Source organism: Panicum virgatum, chromosome 2K, assembly GCF_016808335.1.
Source record: "Panicum virgatum strain AP13 chromosome 2K, P.virgatum_v5, whole genome shotgun sequence".
Classification (NCBI taxonomy): Eukaryota; Viridiplantae; Streptophyta; class Magnoliopsida; order Poales; family Poaceae; genus Panicum; species Panicum virgatum.
Window position 1 is genome coordinate 34,434,540 of NC_053137.1, and position 20,071 is coordinate 34,454,610.

General features: G+C 42.3%; 1 protein-coding gene across 7 annotated transcripts; it reads right to left on the minus strand.

Moving 5' to 3' along the window:
- Positions 1-425: 425 nt before the first annotated feature.
- Positions 426-14,892, minus strand: LOC120674205 (transcription factor TGAL7-like). 7 transcript variants are annotated; one of them, XR_005675032.1, is made up of 12 exons: positions 14,520-14,892; positions 13,736-13,824; positions 12,987-13,045; positions 12,659-12,820; positions 12,278-12,343; positions 12,045-12,104; positions 11,447-11,524; positions 11,210-11,264; positions 10,611-10,882; positions 7,521-7,748; positions 5,954-6,028; positions 846-983 (listed from the first exon to the last, which is right to left on the minus strand). XR_005675032.1 is itself a non-coding variant. In XM_039955348.1 (11 exons), the coding sequence occupies exons 1-11, from the start codon at positions 14,540-14,542 to the stop codon at positions 819-821; spliced, it is 1,257 nt and encodes a 418-aa protein (XP_039811282.1). In that variant the 5' UTR covers positions 14,543-14,891; the 3' UTR covers positions 426-818. The 7 variants fall into 7 exon arrangements, 6 of the variants coding, with proteins under 6 accessions (XP_039811282.1, XP_039811290.1, XP_039811298.1 ...); XM_039955348.1 differs by lacking the exon at positions 5,954-6,028 and having other exon boundaries at positions 426-983; positions 14,520-14,891; XM_039955356.1 differs by lacking the exon at positions 5,954-6,028 and having other exon boundaries at positions 426-983; positions 10,611-10,879; positions 14,520-14,890.
- Positions 14,893-20,071: the final 5,179 nt, after the last annotated feature.

Below are 20,071 nucleotides of genomic sequence, written 5' to 3' on the forward strand. Positions count from 1 at the left end.
ACGAAAGTGGTGAGGATTAAAGGGTTTGAAATGAGAGAAGAGCTGAGGCCTTTTGGTTTAAGAAGATGCTTCTCGTTCCAAACTCTCAAAAATCCGGAAATTTGAACCGAGTGAACGTTCTGTAGTTTGGACGATCACACGAACGGCTCCGGGGCTAGGCCGGATTGTCATATAGCTAGAAAAGAAATATAGAGAATAGAAGATAGGCACCAAAATGTATTCTGTTTTGTTAGAATAATATTCTCATTGAGAAATGAACGTACGCATTTAAGATTTCCATACTGAACAGATTAGGACACCATTTTTTCACCCAGAAAATAGAAGATACATAGGCTTTATTCTATTTTAATTTAATGAGAGAATATATTACACTCAGAAAGCTACGCGAGCAACTTCTATCAGGCGATAATTTCTTTACATGTTAATTAGCATTCAAAAAGAAAACCAATCCCATTGCAATGATGTTCTGGGTAAACTTACCTCCAAAATAGTCGGTGCATAAGTTAGGAACAAAAGGGAAGTCCAGAGTCAACACTATTCTTACTTCCTACCTTCTCTGTCCCTGTACACCTTAAAGAAGTTGCAGCTCACACATCTGACGAAAACCCTTTCTTCAGTGTGCACTACCAGCTGAAACTAAGCCACCTTACACTAGTTATTAATTAGATCAATTAAATCTTGATGCTTTAATTGCTTTGTTCTCTGAGACTAATCTAGCTTTGCATGCAAGCATGCAACTAGAAGAAGAAGAACAATTAAACTTGCACGTGCATGCATTATTGTACTTCTTCTTCCTCATTTTATTCTGCGAGCTTCATCTACAGCGCTGGCCCATCCTCCTGCCTTGGCCTTGCAACCCAGAGAGTGCTGAGCGCGCGAAGGCGGTGGAAGTAGTCGGCGATCGCAACCATGCACCGAGCAGCCTGATGGGTGGTCAGGATGTGGTGGAGCTTGTGGAGGGTCTGCTGCCTTAGTCCATCTGCCTGCAGTAGGGGAAGCAAGAGAGAGAAATATTAGTACCAAGGTGAAAATAGTATCATATTTTTTTTGTCATTTAATTATTCAGAAACTAATTAACAGCATCAGTCCTTGGTGCTATATATGATCAGCTAGCTGGAGTTAGTTACCAAAGTTGTCATACACTACATGAGCATAAGTTATGTTGCAGAATAAGAGTAACACAAATACACAATACTAAACATCAAATATATATATAGTTGGTTGGTTACTAACTGTTCCATGTTAGTCGAAATTTAAGGACCTTAGTTTCAGAATAGCACATGGAAGTTATTTGTGCCTCCATTACTTTACACATTTTCTCCTTAAATTTATGTGTGGCTAGCTACTAGAAACAAAATTCAAGACCAAAAATTTAATTTGTTAGAAAGAGTACGCAAAAACTAACATTTTGCTTAGAAAATTGAAAAGAAAATGAATTTGATCACTGAGATTATAGATCAGTGCTCAATATATTATATTTGGTGTAAACCTAATTATTCTGATCGAATAGGGCAAATAAATCTTATTGTAGACTACTCTAGCTTGGTACTATCGACTGCTGCTCTTTTCTCTCTGCACAATTATCATGATCTTGATGTCCCAACTTCTACATCTTGTCATATTATCGTATGCTAAGATTGGCTTCATCGTGATGACATGATGTATTGTTGATTGCTCTTCGCCTCTGCAACATATGAGTGGAAGGGTGTTAGTATTGATCTCCACCGGGCCAGTCCAACGACTGGGCCAACCTTGACTCGCGTCCTGATCGGGGACGCCCAGCCCAAGATGAGGCTGGTGGGCCCCCGTCGCGCAGCCCTATAAAGTGGAGGTGGGGATTAGAGGCTCAGGGAACGAGGTTTGCCGCCGCTACAGTTTCCCACCGTCCAAACCCTAACCCGATATAGAGAGGGGGGTAGCGATGGGAAGCACCACTGTGCCGCGCCGTCACCGCCACCGGCGCCGCCATCCACAACTCCTGCGACCCGCTGTGTCAACGGCCCTCACCGACCTCGCCATAGCCACCGCGACGCCTCTGCGCCCTGCGTCGCTGCCCTAGAGCAGTCCTTCCCCAACGAACCAGTGATGGCAAGGTCGAATTGCTCAAGAATCAGTGAGTACTCCCACTCGATCTACTGCTAGTTGATCCAAAAGCACTAACAATGGTATCAGAGCCTACTCTAGTGAGTAGATCGAGATGGGTTGGATTCGACCACGAATCCAAAGAAAATAGAGTCTCGATCTTAGATCGAGAAGAAACAAAGAAAGAAAACCGAAACCCTAGAGAAAAAGGGCGGCGGGACTCACCTGCTGCCGTCACCACCGCCGGTCACGGCCGGGTGGAAGACCACCAGAGGTGCCGGGCTCACTGGCGCACGACCACTGTCGTGCGGACAGGCGCACCCGAGCTGCCGCCGTCTTGCTTGGACGTGCGCGCGGGCTTCGGATTCAGGGCGCCGTCACCGGCCCGCTTGACGGCGGCGCACAATCCGGCGAGCGCGCACGCCGGCGAGGGAGCCGTGACAGCGCCGCCACCTCTTCCACAGGCAGCCACGGGCCACCGCCTCCGCCGGGAGAAAGCAAGGGGAGGAAAGGGAAAGAAGAGGAGTGACACGGCTCGATGTCGCCCTGCCATGGCGCGGTGGTGGACCGAGCAGCGCCGGCCAGGGAAGCTCGCCGGCGGCGGCGCCGCCGGTCGGGCCCGAGAAAGACGGGGAGGAAAATAAAGTAGGGTTTCGGAGAGAACCGGCCGCTGGCGGGTTTTGATCCCGCGAGAACAGCTGGCGACCGTCGGATTCAATCCGACGGCCGGGAGGAGCCGCGAGCAGCGAGCTGGGCTGCCGGCCCAGGGGGGCGGTGTTGGCTGCTGGGCCTTGCTGCGGCGACTGGGCCTCTGGGCCGCGTACGCAAGGGAAAGTGGGGAGCCAAGCGGGCTAAGCGGGCCGAATTGGAAGATGGACTGCTTTAATAGTAAAGTTTGCAAATTGTTTTATTCTTTTTCAGAAGCATTTATTTGAATACTTTTGTACAGTTTTGACCATCTCTATTCAATTTTGAACCAACGGGATAAATTGTTTAGAGAGTAGATGGGTACAAAAATGCTTCGGAATAGTAGATGGGTACAAAAATGCTTCGGAATAAGTGCTTGTTTCAAGTTTCTCCTGCAAAGTAAAAGTCTCAACCTCTATTTAAATTAGAACCAACGAGACAATTTAAATAGAGGAAAGAAAGATATTAGTTTAAAGTTAATTATGATATTGTTATTTTCTGACCAACGTTGATTATAACAATATTATAATTTCATTGTGATTTCAAGTTCAATGTAATTCTCTGACATTTTTACATCAAAGTGATCAATTTTCAGAGAATAGAGAAAAACAAAGAAAAGCTTATGAAAGAAAGAAAAAGTTTTCCGCTGCAATAAAGAAAGATAAACTCATATGAGTTTTTCCCTATGGGAAAAAGGAGCCTTTAAGTTTAAGGTTAAGAAAAGGTTCCGCTGTTGTATGTCAAAGGAAGAATGTTTTAGCACCTTTTTGCCATTGTAAGTGTCAAGTTGAGCATTAGTTTGCTCTTAAAAGAAAAGAAATTTAAAGTTTATTATGATGTTGTCATTTTTTGAGCAAAGTTGATGATGGCAATATTATAATTTTTTATTCTAGTCATGTGTTCTATTTCTGCCCAACGGTGATATAAAATTGAAAGTAAAGGAAAGTTGTATGTTTTAATTTTGACCAACGTTAAATTAAAACATACAATTCTTCCCAAGTAGAGAGAAATTAACAGACAAAAATTGATTCCGATCAACGCTACAGATAAAGCTTTGAGGTTACTCAGCTTGAGGTTAAGAAAGAAAAGTGCTTGTTCCATTATGACTTTTAGTTGATATGGAAAAGAGATGCAACTGTTTTCGAAAAGGTTTTGATTTCTCTCACTAAAGTTTTGCGAATATTATAATTCGTTAAATTTTCTGATTAAATTGGAACCAACGAGAAGATTTAATCAAAAAAGAAAGTATATGTGCATGTTTTAGTCATTGTGACCAAAATTTTATCTCTATAAAGTGTTATTTTGTCACGTTCAATTTGACCAACGTTGAATTAAACATGCATTGCAAATGCCTTTGAAGTTTTATACCGCATGTCGGAAAAGTTTTTGTCTCTTATATCCTGCATGACAGGAAAAGTTGTGATGACTCATGTGCTACTTGAGTATCACATAAAAGTAAAGAAGTCTGGGGGAGCTCTTAAAGTTATCCCAACAATTCTCATGCACTACTATAGTGGCATGTTGGATAGTGACTTGAAAAGAATCGAAGGATAAAAAAAAAGTTATATGCGAACCAAGATTGCAAGCATGACTTGCAAAAGTATAGCATAATGAAGAACTTGATGAGTTCTTGAAAGTGCAACAAATCAAGAACTCTGAGGAGCTCTTGAAAAGGAACGAGGAAATGGTACTCCCATTATTTTGTATGACTTGGGCATATGAATAAAGTTCTAATAATGAAAGACTCCTCGTTCACAAGTGTTAAAAATAGTTTCGAAATTATGGCAGCAAAGTTTGTGCCATATTTCGAGGGGGAGAAAGATTAAAAAGACAAAAAAGATTAAAATTTAAAGAGAATTAACCCCGCAAAGTTAAATGCGATGCATTTTAAAAGTAAGGATGATCTATTAAAGTGAATATGACCGAAAAAGGAGTACAACGGTCATAATGTTGATACCCCAGCCATGAAAATAAGCAAGATTCTTGGAGTTTTTCAGCTCTAAATAGAAAGAAAAGAAAGTTGAGGCTCAAAACACCCGAAAGAAAAGGTGGTGCTTAAAGCACCCTTTGAGGCTTGTAAAGAACAAACCCAAACAAAAGTTTGAAGATATTCCATCTTTGCAATAGATGGGATAATTTGGGGAGTAAAGTATGCCGAGAACTAAGGCTTGAAGAGAAGTGGGACTGTATGTGGCGAGAAGCCATGGAAGATATAATGAGACCTAAAAGTTCCAAATTTATTTTGGAACATAGAATAAGTTCCTAATGGAGCCAAGACAGTAGGCTATAATGGGTCTACAAGATTGAAATGTGACTCTAGAGGGAATATGAAAAGTTGCTAAGCACGACTTATGACAAAAAGTTTTGTTGTGAAAAGAAAAGAATATTGCGATACCACTTGATGATATCAGATCATAGAATAGTAGTATCTAAAGTTTTATGAGAATAAAGAAAAGTTGGGTTTTAAGTAAAGGTCAATGCAAAATGACAATTTGCAAATATGCAAAGTTCAAAAGATGGGAAATCCTTATCCTGAAAAGGTTTAAAGAAGGTTATTTTGACCTCTAGTTTTGATAAGAATAATCTCGGTGAAGAGTCATTCGCTCTAGGAAAGGAAATTCACCGGAATAAAAGAAAAAGAGGGTTTCAGAACTATCGCAGAGAGCATACTTAGAAAAGAGTTCTAAAAGATATATAGTATGCATGCGAGTAAGCCTACGCCTATCCTATTGTCAAGGGTAATAGGTTTGGAATTTTCAGGATTCCAGGAACAGTTATATGATCGATCAAAAGAAAAGGTTCTATGTGCTTCAGCTGTTGGAAGCAAAATTAATGCTCAAAAGAATTTACCCTGACATAGTGCAAGTATCCGGGACATTTTGGCAGAAGTCCAGTCCAGCAATAGATCACTGGAATGGAGTTATAGAATGTTTTACAATTTTGCAAAATATTGTCAGTCTCATGCTAAGTAAGAAAGAAACATTTACTCTCAAAAGGTTGTGAGTAAAAAGAATCAAGGTTTGGCGAGTTTAGTGAAGCCCACAGTAGTAGCTAACACTCGAGTTTGGAGTTTTATTGTGGAAAAGCTCCAAAGCAAAATAGTTGTGATATTGTGGGTCATGTACCCAAAGTTTAGCATTATATGAGGCTACAGGACAGGCAAAATGGTTATGGAAATCATTACCCAGAATTGATAATGGTAGACAACAGCAATATACCATTCGAATGTTTTCACTCCTATTGCAACATGTCAAGTGTGCTGCCAAATACATTGACAATGGGTTATATGTTGCAAATGAGAAAATCCAGAATCATATGAAATCATGGAGCACCAAAGTATCAAGCAAGTGCTTGCAGATCCGCTTACCAAAGGCCTACCGCCCAAGTCGACATGGGTTTTACGGGAGACCTACGATTTCTGGATTACTAAAGGGCCCAAAGAAAGGTTAAGGTCTTGTTTCAATACAGAAAGGTACATTGTGACTGTTAAGTCTGACGGTAACTAATAACCGTCATGATGAGGCACGCTCTACATACTGATCTGCAATGAGATGAGGCCAATAGCAAAGCAACTAAAGAGAAAGTAAAGAGTTAAGTTCAAATTGAGAAATTTTAAAGTACAAAGGTGAGATCAAGGGGGAGAATGTTAGTATTGATCTCCACCGGCCAGTCCAACGACTGAGCCAACCTTGACTCGCGTCCTGATCGGGGACGCCCAGCCCAAGATGAGGCTGGTGGGCCCCCGTCGCGCAGCCCTATAAAGTGGAGGTGGGGATTAGAGGCTCAGGGGACGAGGTTTGCCGCCGCTACAGTTTCCCACCGTCCAAACCCTAACCCGATCTAGAGAGGGGGACCGTTAGCGATGGGAAGCACCACTGTGCTGCGCCGTCACCGCCACCGGCGCCGCCATCCACAACTCCGGCGACCCGCTGCATCAACGGCCCTCACCGACCTCGCCATCGCCACCGCGACGCCTCTGCGCCCTGCGTCGCTGCCCTAGAGCAGTCCTTCCCCCAACAAACTAGTGATGGCAAGGTCGAATTCCTCAAGAATCAGTGAGTACTCCCACTCGATCTACTGCTAGTTGATCCAAAAGCACTAACAAAGGGATCTATGATTATTCTCTTCTTTTGAGCTTGGAGCTGTACAAATATGTGTTTGAATTTGACCTGACAACGCAAAGCGCCTCGGTAATATTGTTCTATTTAGGTAGTGTATGCAGACTGTTCAGCCTTTTGTTTGGACGTGATCTCTGAACAACCATAAAGATGATGAGTCGATGACCCTTGGATGATGCTGGCGCTTTACGATAATGGATCCTCTACACCTGTCACTTTTGTGAAACTTGCTGTGGTAGCTTATATTTGCTAATTTACCATATTTGTCCAAATCTTACATACGCATTAGGAAACCCTGTACGTAGGGCGACTTTCTTATGACAGTGGCTAGGATAGAGACCCCTTATTAGATCCCAAAGAACCTTTTGCTGTTTACTTTGACCTTGCCATTGCATCTCCAGCTTCTCTATTTAGTGCCGCCTCTGCTTCATTTCCTTATATTTAACCCCGATTTAGATTCACTTTGTGATTTTGCAAAAGCTCTAGAATCCCACAATTATATTGTATTATTAAGCTGATGGCACCACTGCAAATAATGCACAAGTATTTGGGTGACACTTCATTGCATCCATGGGTACTATTCAATATTACTGACCAAGTATATATTTGCGTGTGAAAGAATTACGTACGTACCTGCATGACAAAGCCCTCCATAGAGGCGACCTTATTCATGGCGATGGACATGTGGCCCATGAAGGTTGCGGGAGCGACATCGGGTGCAGCGATGGTGTCCGAGATGCTCTGCTGGGTGGCTTCCATGCTGTGGTTGAGAGCCTCCTCCCTCTCCTGCACTGACTGCTGAAGGTTGTATATGCCAAGTATCTGGCCCTCTGACAGCGGCTCCACATGCTTCAGCATCACCTGCATACACATGCATGCCGCAAAAATCATGCTGAATGATGTATAAGTTCATCTTATTCATAAATCAACAGGCTTCATCTTTATCATGAGAAGAGATATAGGTTGTCTTTCGTACATGCCTGCACATAGAACTGAAAATGCCAATTAAAGCAAATAATTAAATGTAGTATTTCCTGCATTGTTGGTTCTGTATATATAATTAAAGTGATACATGCGTAATATATCTTGTTACTAATCATGCATGTATGTCAGATTGAATTCGCCATATATATATATAAGCTAAGACTGCGTGCACAAATGGTCCGTGCATGCATCATATGCGTGTAGGAGACAAGTGCGCCAAGAAAACATCAATCAGTACACTATCCGTAATGTGTGCTCAGTAAGTTGAAAATTTAGATATGCATAAAAGACATGTAAATGTTTGTCATGTTTACTTAGTGAAAACATTTTTACAGACATCTATATGTAAGCATTTTTAGGTTGAAACCTAGTTTAAATAACTATTTTCTAGTTAGGACACCAAATAGTTCTGTTTTGACATTTTGAAAATGGAATTTTCACAAGAAAAAAATAACGGTACAATGAATGCTGATTATAAAAATGTCTGGTGATTGAAAACCATTTTCAATTTTAATTTAATAGAAACATGCATATATACCTTCTCGAAGGCCAAAGAAATGAAACATACACATGCATATATACCGATCATATGACACGGTTAGTAACCTCAGGGAGCTAGGCCCACAAATTTTTAATGTGCAAATGCGCTTTTGCAGCCGTGAGGATCCGAACCCATGACCTCCGGCCTCGTGCGTACCTTTCTTACCATCCTAGCTACGATCACATGTGATTGGATGAGAGATGTTTTTCTTTTAAAGTAACTGATACAGAACCATTTAGTACCGACCAAGACACTGACTGGTACTAAATCTCTGCCCTTTTACCGAATAGTGTCATTGACTGGTACTAAATTCTCGCGCCATTTTAGTACCGCGTCCAAACACCAACCATTACTAAAAGGTGACATTTAGTAACAGTCGGTGTTTTAGCTCGATACTAAAATAGCTTTTGGGACTTTCAAATATAGAGTCAGTACTAAAATAGCTCCATATACCACATTTAGTACCGGGTAAAGAGTGACCGGTACTAACTGTGGGCGACTAAAGGTCGTATTTTCTAGTAGTGATATGCACAATATGGAAGGGGAAGGAAGCTAGGAAAAAAAAAACGAAGCCCACACGCACCATCTATCTATTATTAGTCCAGAAACTATCTCCATCACGCATCTGGTAACATCTTCCATACCTGTTCCTTACCTACTCCCTGATCGATTCCTCTTGTCTAGCCAGTGCACAAATCCAAAATCCCTCTTAACTTGTCTATCAACTTTTCCATCAGGGTACTTGGACCCTCTCCTACCACATTATTATTAGCTAGGATTTTCTTTTTCAAAATCCGTGTCAGATGTAGAATCCGTCAAGGTACATGCAATGCTGCTCCAGTCCAGTATATAACAGCAAAAAAAAAAAAATCTTCCGAGCATCCAGCCCTTTCAACGCTCTTGGGTTAGGTAGAGATGACCAATGCAAACCACAAAAATAAACACAAAGGGTCATAATGCAAGTTAAAAACACACACTTAATCTAACACGGGCATCTTGAAACATCAACCATTGACCAGATCAAGTAGCTAGATGCAATGAAGGGTCAACTCAGAAGGTTGGATATATATAGAAGTAGGTCATGATAAACTTTTATATGGCAAATGAAAACTAAGGTCAATTAGATTAAACAGTCGCACAAGCTAGCTATACAATAAGCTATACAATATTTTTTTCCAATGTTCATGTTTATACGGATGACATAGGTAGCCTTAGTTGGCCTATTGAACGAGTAAACACGTATTAACCAAAATATGCGGTTGTGCACTGGGTTAAGATTCGTCCACTAAACAATGACTAACAAGAAGATATAATCGTTTCTGTAGGGGCTTGCCCCTCCAGTTTCCTAAAAAAAAGAGAAGATAGTATAACCGGCTATTTCTCATATTCTACAATAGGGGAAAAATAATTTTTACAAATGGATGTCAATAGCTTTCCCATGATATTATTGGAAGAGAGAGGGAGAGAGATATGTAAACGAAAAAGAGACAATAGACAGAAAAAAAAGACCTGCAACGTAACTGCTGAGGATTACAACTAGCTAGGGCGCCAGCTAGGAACCAATAATATTTTAGATAACACACATCAGGTACCTTTCCAAATGGAGTCTAGTAAACAGCACTACTTCCCAAGAAGCTCTGAAAAAAGGGACAAGTATCTTTAAAGAGTCAACTTATTCGCACGGTCTGACTATTATGGGGTATATGGGCTAGCCATCACAAAAACACGACAATGCTCTTAATTCTGGAACATTATTGGTGTACACTGTCAATACTACAAAAATGATTTGCAGCAACCTCCCATTTTTAGGACGGATCAAAAAATAACCCATTTCTACAAATAGAATATGATTACTATAGTTTTTGACCCGCTCCTGAAAATACATTTTTAGAGGCAGGTGACGCCGTCACCTGCCCGTACAAATAATGACCCCCATTTGTAGGGACGGCGGGTGATGACGCACCGCCCCTGTAATTGGGATTTTTATGGATGGGCGTGATGCCATCGTTAATTTGTATGCATATAATTTGGATTGCATGGAAATACTTAAAACACAAAAATAATCATAAAGTATTATAAACATCACAGGAAATAACTATATCAGGTAATTTTTATATGCATATAACGGATAAATGACTGAAATTTATACTATATATATATCAATTAATGTGGTAGACAAATTTCTACGAACCATATACCTTTATGACCTCCGAGGGGCGAAAGCCTCCCAACCAAAGAAAGCAACGCTCAGCAGGGCTTGCCCACACTCCAGACAAGAGGTGGAAGACATCGGCCCTGGCCATGGCACCTTTGAGGTTCAGTAGCTCTTCGTGCTGTGCCATTGCACCATTGACGAAGCCCTGCAGCTGTTCGTCCGCCAGGTGCTCATTCAGCGCGGCCCTGAGCTGGAATATCAATTTGCTGTGTTCTTCAACCCATCTCCCATACTCCATATCAAATACCACAGCTGCTGATCAATGTTACATAAATAAATTAATGTACGGAATTATGGATGATTTTTAGTATATATGTGAGTAGTTCAACATGTTTCTTTCTGAAAAAATATTAAATATAAGGAGTTATTAGACATCTTGGCAAAAATTCAAAAGGTAGCTGATGATGGAGCTCTTTCCAAAATCGATGTATTTTTTCTGTGGAACATTAGTTTCTAGTATTTTCCGAAGAGAAACGCAATCAAGAAACTTACAAAATGGATTCCTTTGAAAATTGAGACATAAATAATACAAGATTGAGATTATCGACTAAAAAAGTACGAGATGATGGAGTATCCCATTACCAGGTGAAGGGGCAGAAGGAAAACCTGGCTGCTCGCCAGTGCCCAAGAAGACGCCCTGAACATTATTATATATATTATTAGCATTCACTTGTTAATTAGCAATTGCATATACATGAAGAATATAAGTAATTCTGTAGCAAAAGCCATTATAGGCCCCTCCAAGACACTGCTGGTAGAAGAATTAATGTATGGAAAGCAATAAGAGCATTTCCTTTGCCGTTGATGACCCATTAGTACCTGTACTCTTGCCACTTGAACTTGCTGTTCAAGCTGGCTTAGCCTGATCCTACTTGTCTCCAACTGTTGGATATAAGCCTGAAGAGTAGAAGGTAGAGTGAACACATCAATCATATGGTATGAAAGCACATTTAATTGTTCATTTTGTAGATTTACTCTGAACATTCCTTAAAAGGCTGGTTACACAGCTAGTAAATCAGTACAGTTTCTTATATCCGAAATTAGGAAATGAAACATTTAGTGAATTGAATGTTGTATTTAATAATTATATGGGTCACAAAATTTTTAAGTTCCACACACATATAAAAAATGAATCATGAGGAACGAAAAATAAATACATGGAGACTTTGGAAAGTAATTTTATTCTTTATTAGGTGGTTTGTCAAATTCATGAGAAAGGAAAACTAAGATACGTCCTTTAGCAAATGCAAGGCCAAAGGAAGAGCCAAAAACTGCTACATCACAAAATTTACTTAATCAGCCTGCTGACAATCAAAACTTCAATTAGGAAACGATGGGTTCCAAATGTTGTACTGCATGAGAAACAAATACATTAACATTATTAAGGGATATGCCGTCAATTAGTTGACTGACTCACCTTCTTCCTAAGTCTGCTCTTCCTAGCAGCCTCTCTATTCTGCGCAAGCCGCCTCAGGGTCTGCAACATACACATGAACACAAGTGAAACTAATTAAGCGCCGTACCATAACCTAAAAATAGGTATAACTGCAATGTTAGTATGTAGGATGTGACTTTAATTTTCACCCTCGATGATAACTTTTGAGCTGTTGCACAGAGCCCTAAGGATTACACAGTGACACTGACTCTCACCTTAGGGTCTCTCACTCTCTCCTGATCGCCAGATGTTGCACCCTTCCCACCGCTTGTTGCTTCCTTCTGCAAAGGCACCTCGTTTGGTCATCAGTCAAAAGACGAGGGTGAAATAGAGAAAGATATGTGTGTATATGTATATATAGACGGCGGCGGCGGGGGTGGGGGGGGGGGGGGGGGGGGTGACGTCCAGTCACACTACTATACTAGTACAATAAGACATCTAGGTTTAATTACATTCACATTTATGCAGTGTTTAGCTTGAACAACGTCACAAAAAGAATCCAGACCTGTTATAAAGTAGTCAGCAGTCCCACTCCCAACTAGAAAAGGTTGAAACAAGATAAATAAAGCCAGAGAGAGAGATGCATAGATCGATACCTTAGATAGGCTACTCTTGGTCTCCTTGGCTGAGTTAGGCAAGGCCACAGTGGGGGCAGGAGGAGGAACAGCAGGACTCCTCTGGCCACCTTGCTCTTGTCTCTTGGGAGGAGAAGAGTTGCCATTGGGCAGCATGGCTGCCACCATGCCCATGCTAACACCCTACACACAGATCAGTTAACGTTATATTCAGCACACCATATATATATGCATCTATCAGCAGAACATGTTCATCATCATGGAGTACCAGTTCAGGCATATCCAACAAAGCATTATCTTGGAGTTTGCATGGATGAGTACCAGTTCAGGTATATAGCTGTGTACGTACCTTGGCAGGAATTGGCTCGGCTACATGCATCGGCTGCGACGGGAAGATGTTTAGAGTCTCTGCAAAGCATGCAATTGATAATTTTGTAATTAAGCTCATTTATACAGAGACAAACTAGATGTGTGTTTGTGAGGGTGGGGGGGGGGGATGTGCGTAATATATGGATTGTGTATAAACCAGTGTTTGAATAGGTAGAGTTGTCTCGGCTAAGTTACATGTCTCTCTCTACAGCAGTACAGCCCCTCTCTCCCCATAGATAACACATGGATGCGCAGATGGACACGCGCGCGAGAGAGAAGGGACAGAGAGAGAGAGAGAGAGAGTCAGTACATGTACGGCAACGTCCGGGAGATGCTTCTGGGGCTATAATTCAACAGAGTACATGAGAAGGTGCAAATGGAAAGGAATGGGTGAGAAATAGAAAGGTGGAATATTTATAGCTTCTTTTAGAACAAGTTCTCGCAAAGGCCGTATCATCGTCACAGAGTCTGTTACAAGTCACACTCTTCACACAGAAAAGAAGAAATATCGAATCCGAAGAAAGAATGCAGCATGCACCAAAAGAAACCATGACATGGCAAGAAAAAGGGGATTAGCTGCTAACTTAGACAGAAGGACCCGCATGCAGATCTCTCTATATATATAGGTGGCAGAGACATATATCCATGGAAAATGGGGGAAAACCTTTTGGGTTTAAAGATGAGTGGAAACGAGATTACTGAGAGGAGAGGATTTCTTTGGTAACATACGCCGTTGTTCTTGATCGTGGCCATCCAGGTAGAGAAAAATTGCTGATTGGTCGAATTCCGCCATGTCATAGCTTGTTGATTCCTTGCTCCTAAAAGGGAAATTGGATGATGAAATAAGCAAAGAATTAGTTGCTGGAAGCATTTGAAAGCAAGTAGGGGAGTTAGCTTTGTTTAATGGAGCAGATAGAACAGTCGGTGTGACAAATCCTTTAAAAGCCTCTGATCTAGTAGCTACTTGTTGAAAGATACAAGGCAAAGAATCATATCCTGGTATTTGGTAATTTGGTGTCCTTCCTTACCTCAGCAACTAAACTACTATCATGAATTCATGATCCCTAACTAACCAATAAACAATCTGAGATATTGTGCTCCATGATGGAGGATCCTGTGTTCCCCAACTTTCACCCAACTTCTTCATGTCCATCTGGTTGAATTTTAGAAAGAAGCAGCTAAAAACTTAAATCCACACGATGGATGATATGGATGGCACCGTCGTCTGATGGCCAAAACTTCTATCACAAGGGAAACGATCCCTTTCACATATACCCTAGCAAAAACACAGAACCTCTCATACACCTTTTTAATCTCTTGCATGTAACAGAAGCAACCATGTGAGAGCGAGTTGTCAAATCCCTAATCTCTAGAAGAAAGAAGCAAGCACAAAACACCTTCTCCAGTCAGTGGACACACAGATGTTAGAGCTCCCCCAAACACGCGAAAAGAAAAGGGGAACTTGACATCAACATGTGCAGCTCTGATGCAAGATATATCTTGTGCGACTTACATGGTGGAAGAGGCAGGCATCATGGTCTGCGGTGAGGCGCTCCGGAGACCCAGGGGGAGCTCAGGTAATTGGTGATGGTGGTGGTGGTCTTCTTCCCCAGCAGAGCCCCGCCTGAAGCCCTTATGAAGGCCCTGACCATCCTCCACCCCGGCTCTCTCCTCACACTATGCGCAACCCCAGCAAAAGGATCCAAAACCAGACATTAATGGCAAAACCGTCTTTTGTTTGCACCCTCTCTTTTTATAGTTGACACAAAGCTTCAAAGGAAGTCTGCAAAGCTTTTTCGTTTGTATGTCACCTAAAATAGCCTCCCTCTTGCTTCTACCCGCCTCACCTTTTGACCAAGAACCAGAGGGAGAGAGAGAGAGAGAGAGAGAGAGAGAGAGAGAGAGAGAGAGAGAGAGAGAGAGAGAGAGAGATGCACAGGCCGGGGTGAGAATCATGCTAGCTAGTCTTTATGTTAATTGGAAGGTTGTGAAGATGCCTCTAGATATAGAAGCGTGTGTGTAAGTGAGGTGGGCCGTGAATGTCAGTGATTCATAGTCTCTGAAATTTAAGTTGGAGGCTGTCTTCTTGTGCGCATTCAACATGCAACATATTTTATTACTAGTTGTGAAGACACGTGTCTTAAAACCTGGGGATCAGCGTCTCATAATTTTATTTAAGCACATGTTAATAATATTCATATTACTTTTCCCGATTTCGAAGTACTTTTTTCGGTTTCGAGAACAATTTTTCAAGTTTCAAAAATATTTTTTTCGATTTCAGCTTCCTGTCTAGAGGTGTGGCGTGCTTTTTCGGTTGAAAGAGCAATTTTCCAGTTCCGGGAATAATTTTTCCAATTTCGGCCTGTTTCTTGGCTCTGGACAGGGGAAGGGGGGCTGACGTGCTAAATACTAATCCAGCACCCAGCGTGCTAAATAGCACACCCTATATATATAACTGATGTTCAGTAAGCTAGTTGACCACAACTAGTACCAGAAACATTGTGGCATGTAGGTTATAAATGTACGTCCAAATTATGATGTACCACTACTACAAAAAGAGCTATAGGCACCGGTTGAAAAGATCCTTAGGTACCGGTTCTATAACCGGTACCCGAAAACCGAGAACAATAAAGACTGCCTTTGGCACCGGGTAATTTACCCGGTGCCTATGACCTCCTTTAGTACCGGTTGGAATATCAACCGGTACCAAAGACCGCTACGCCATTCGCTTGCATCCTCCCCCGTTCCTCGCATCCTCTCTCCGTTCCCCTGGCATGCTCCACTAGCAGTACCAGCGATTCATTCGAAAGAATCAAACACAGAAAATTGAATTGACGAACACACAATACTCATAGATCCCACAAATTATTCAAAAAATTGTTCACAAGATAAATGCAATCCATACAACATGCATCTCTATTTCAGAAATCAGAAAAGTAAAAAAAAATCACCCACGGTGGTGGCGGCAGCGGCCAGCTGCTCGTGCATCTGCACCCCACGGCCGGCTCCCACGGCGGCGGCCCTCGCGCCGCACCCCACGGCCGGCTCCCGAGGCGGCGGCCCTCGCAGACGCACCCCACGGCCCGTAGCGGCGGCCGGCGGCGGCCCGCAGCAGCACCCTGCAGCGGCGGCCGGCGGCAGCCGAACCCCTGCTGTCGTGGCCGAGGCGGCGGCGGCGGCAGGGCCCGGCGCGGCGCTGCCGCTCCAGGACTCGACGGTGCTGTTGTGGCTAGACATCGCCGCGGCGGGGGACGTGGCGGGGTGCGGCGGCAGCGCGACCGTGGGGCTCGAGGGAGGGAAGTTGGTCCGCGCGGCGGCGTCGCGGATGGACCTGGCGGCAGTGTCGTAGGCGCGCGCGGCGGCCTCGGCGGTGTCGAAGGTCCCGATGGCAGCCTCACCCGCCGCATCGCCTTCCTCTCCTCCTCCCCTCCTCCTCCGCGCGCGCTGCGCCCCTCCCCTCCTCCCCCTCTTGTGGCAGCCGACGAGGCCAACAGATCTCCGTGGCTCACAGGCCATGACGCGACCAGCAGATCTGCGTCTGGTGGATGTTGAGCAACATCCGTCCAGCGGTGATGGTACCGCACCGAGCAACTTGCTGAGCTCCAGCACCTGCGATGGATTGGGCAATATAATGAGGAAACGGATTGGGGAGGACCAGAGAGGAAGACGAAGGAGATCCAACGGGAAAGGAAAGAGTACGACTCCGTGTCCGCCGTCCTCCTCCTGTCCTCGGCTCCTCCCCCTCTCCTCCTTCTCCGCCGTCCTCTTCCTGTCCTCGGCGACTCCACGTTTGGCCTGGCCCGAGTAGAGCCTTTCGCCCTTTCCTTTAGGCAGAGAGATGAGAGTGGTGGAGAGATAAGAGCGGCGCCAGCACTTGAAATATCTGGAACAGAGGCCGCCCTTTGGTACCGGGTGGTTGTTTCCACCGGTGCCGAAACTCAACTTTTGGCACCGGTGCGTGCTATCACCGGGTACCAAAATATATCTCTTTCATTGGTTCCGGGTTTTGACATAAACCGGTGCCAATTTTTAATCATTGGTACCGGGTTGTGCCATGACCCGGTGGCAAAGGCTCTTCTAGACACATCGGGCTATTGGTCCAGATTAAAAAGTACCAGCTGTCATTGCACCCGGTACTAATGCTCGTATTAGTACCGGGTGAAACAACAAGCGGTACTTTTGGTCTGGACCGATGGTCCGTTTTCTAGTAGTGTACCTACTTTTGTATAGCATTATGTGTCAAGTATGTTTTATTTCAAAATGTTGATTAAATGAATTTGTTCTGCCGTAATAATTTAGGTCAGCGACTTTTTCCCATGGTCACTATATTTAATGATTGTTTTTGACGTAGAGCGTCTCAATAAAAGACATAGGCCATTTTGTATCTTTAACTATTGTAGTAAGTAAGAAATCGCATAATCAAATATTATTTTACTTGGTTACTGTTGCTTTAGTATGTTTATGATGGGTATAGACTCCCAAGTTCTAAAAGATGTTTCGTCCTTTTTGAGAAGCATCTAAACGATGCTTATTCAGTCATCAGATAAATTTTGTTTAGGACTTTCAGCAAGCAGCACTACCATTAAGTTGGAGGTTTGGCGAAAAATAAGTAATATTGAAGATATATTTTGTAACAGAACCTAAAAAAAATCAAAATTCTGAGTGAATCATGAGTGGTGTACATTATCAGTTTTTTGGTCAACCGTCTACTGCTTTTGAACTCACATAGACATACGGACGCATCCACATTTTATCTACTGCTTCGTAACTTACTTCTCACTGAAAGAGAAATTTTACTTCAATTTATTTTGGAAGCTTTTATCATTTGCAAAAATTGGCCACCTGATATGCATGGCTCTTATGGTGTCCGTACACGGACCATACTATAAAAAACAGCTTAACATGCGTGTGGCAAACCGTCTGTGGAAAATGATTACCACTGTCATCCAATTTAATGAAATACATGTGTGGTAATTGTGTGCATGGAAAAAGTTAAAGCAACAAAAAAAAGCAAATGGCAACTACATTGGTACGCATCAGCGGTTTCATAGATTGTCATATGGTACACGTCAGTGGTGTCGTAGATTGTCTCATGCAGTTACACCTAGGATTTTTTATGATATGAAGGAGACGGAGGGAGGACAGAGAATGTAAATTAAGAACTATGAGACTACTTTCTTACAAATTTGTGCTTGCCATGCAACTCGTAATATTCATTTTCTCTGTGCACAAATTAAGGGATATGATTGGGCAATTACTACAAGATAGCTTAAAGATAACACATTATAGAGGTCATGTGTTAAATCGAAAATGGGATAGAGATAGTTAGACTCTCGGCCATAGGAGGGGATTCTCTATGGGCTTTGTTCTAACAAGGTGCACCAGTTCGAAGAAGGGAGAAACAAATCTGGCACCGAAGAAAAAAAATTTGTTAGCTCCCAGATTCTAGCCAAGTGAAACATCTTGACTTGTTCTCTATTGTTGTTTATCCATTGCACATCCAGGAACAAGCAAGTCCTGCTCGAATAAAATTCTTCTTAAGGTATGCAAACCTATTGCAACATTCACATGTTCATCCCATTCATAGACCTCAATATCTGGGTTCCAAAACCAATGGGGTTATACAAGTCATATATAGGTAACCTCAAAGTAATGTAAAATTTTGCTTCTTGGGGATCTTTCATTAAATTAATTTTAATTCCTTTTGACAATGTGACAGCAAAGGGGTGCTCCAGAACCAAACATCCCAAGACATTGACTCCTCACATATTATAGTGATCTAGCACAACTCGAAGTCCCTCTCCATGACGTATAACTAAGCAAATGAAGCACAAAGTCAATTAGTAGTTCATGATGTACTTGTTAAAGTTAACCTGGATGTCAACGTCACTAGGGCTTCCACTTGCGCCACTTGAGAAGCCGAGGCAGCACACGTATGGCACAGTATCTTTGTTGCTTATAAATGTGATTCTTATCCAGATATTACTTTATTATAACATATATAACCATATTCATTGAACTCAAACAAGAAATCAAGTTCGTCAGCATGAAGGAACAGATAAATCTTGTTTATTGATTGTTTTGGATCATACCATGGATCTTTGATTTTTAGGGAGTGTGGAAGAAAGTTGAAGGGTAACCACCAATTTAATCCAAAGACTCATGATTCATTGCATTTATAATAGAAGGAAGGCATGCATCTAAATACACAAACGCAAGCGGTTCAAATTAATGATGACACAAAGAAACACAATACATTCAGGAGCATGGAAGATAGACATGTGAATAATCATAAGGTGTAAGCTCCTGTCCAAATACAGCCCGAAGCAACACATCATGTTTCAAATAATAGGTCAACTGCCTTGTCACCAACACAAAAGCCCAGAACAAACTAAGTATAAGTACTCATGATTTGATCTCAGGCATCTGCAATCGTACTCTCCTCTGCAGCTCTGCCCCACCAGGAGCTGGTTACCAGCTCAATCCATCAATTGATAGCACTATAAACAAATTTACAGTTCTGAAGAAGTTTACAAGTCTATTTTGGCACCCCAAGAGCAGCCTAGGACGATGCATTACTAGAAAAAGGGTCATGGGCACCGGTTGAAATGGGCCTTAGGTACCGGTTTTCCAACCAGTACCCCAGAACCGAGACCATTAGGGTCGGTCTAGGATGCCAGGTATATATTTTATCCGGTGCTCAAGGTGACCTCTCTCCAACCGGTACCTCAGAGGCTGTCACGCTGACGCAAGCGAGCTCTACAGTACCAAAGCATTTTCCTCATTTCTCCCAAATCCAATTTTATTTAATTTGTTTATTACTATTTATTCTTTCATAATTGCTACGCGTACCCGAGCTCTACAATACTATACATCCATTGGTAATGTTCAAGTTCAAAGAATATTTAAAATAACTAAAATTCAAAGGCAATCATATAATTAAGTTATTTAGCTATAATACTATATTTACAAATATACAAACAATACGACATCACATTTACAAATATTTACAAATATACAAGTATGTTTATATTGCTAGAACTAGGCCCCTCATGACGTCGATGT

Coding starts and splice junctions, on each gene's coding strand:
- LOC120674205 (XM_039955348.1), bottom strand. CDS start 14,542: ATGATGCCTGCCTCTTCCACCAT. Junction 10,883..11,209: donor TCCTTCTGCCCCTTCACCTG/GTAATGGGATAC, acceptor AACATTGATCAG/CAGCTGTGGTATTTGATATG. Junction 984..7,520: donor TGGAGGGCTTTGTCATGCAG/GTACGTACGTAA, acceptor CCCCTACTGCAG/GCAGATGGACTAAGGCAGCA.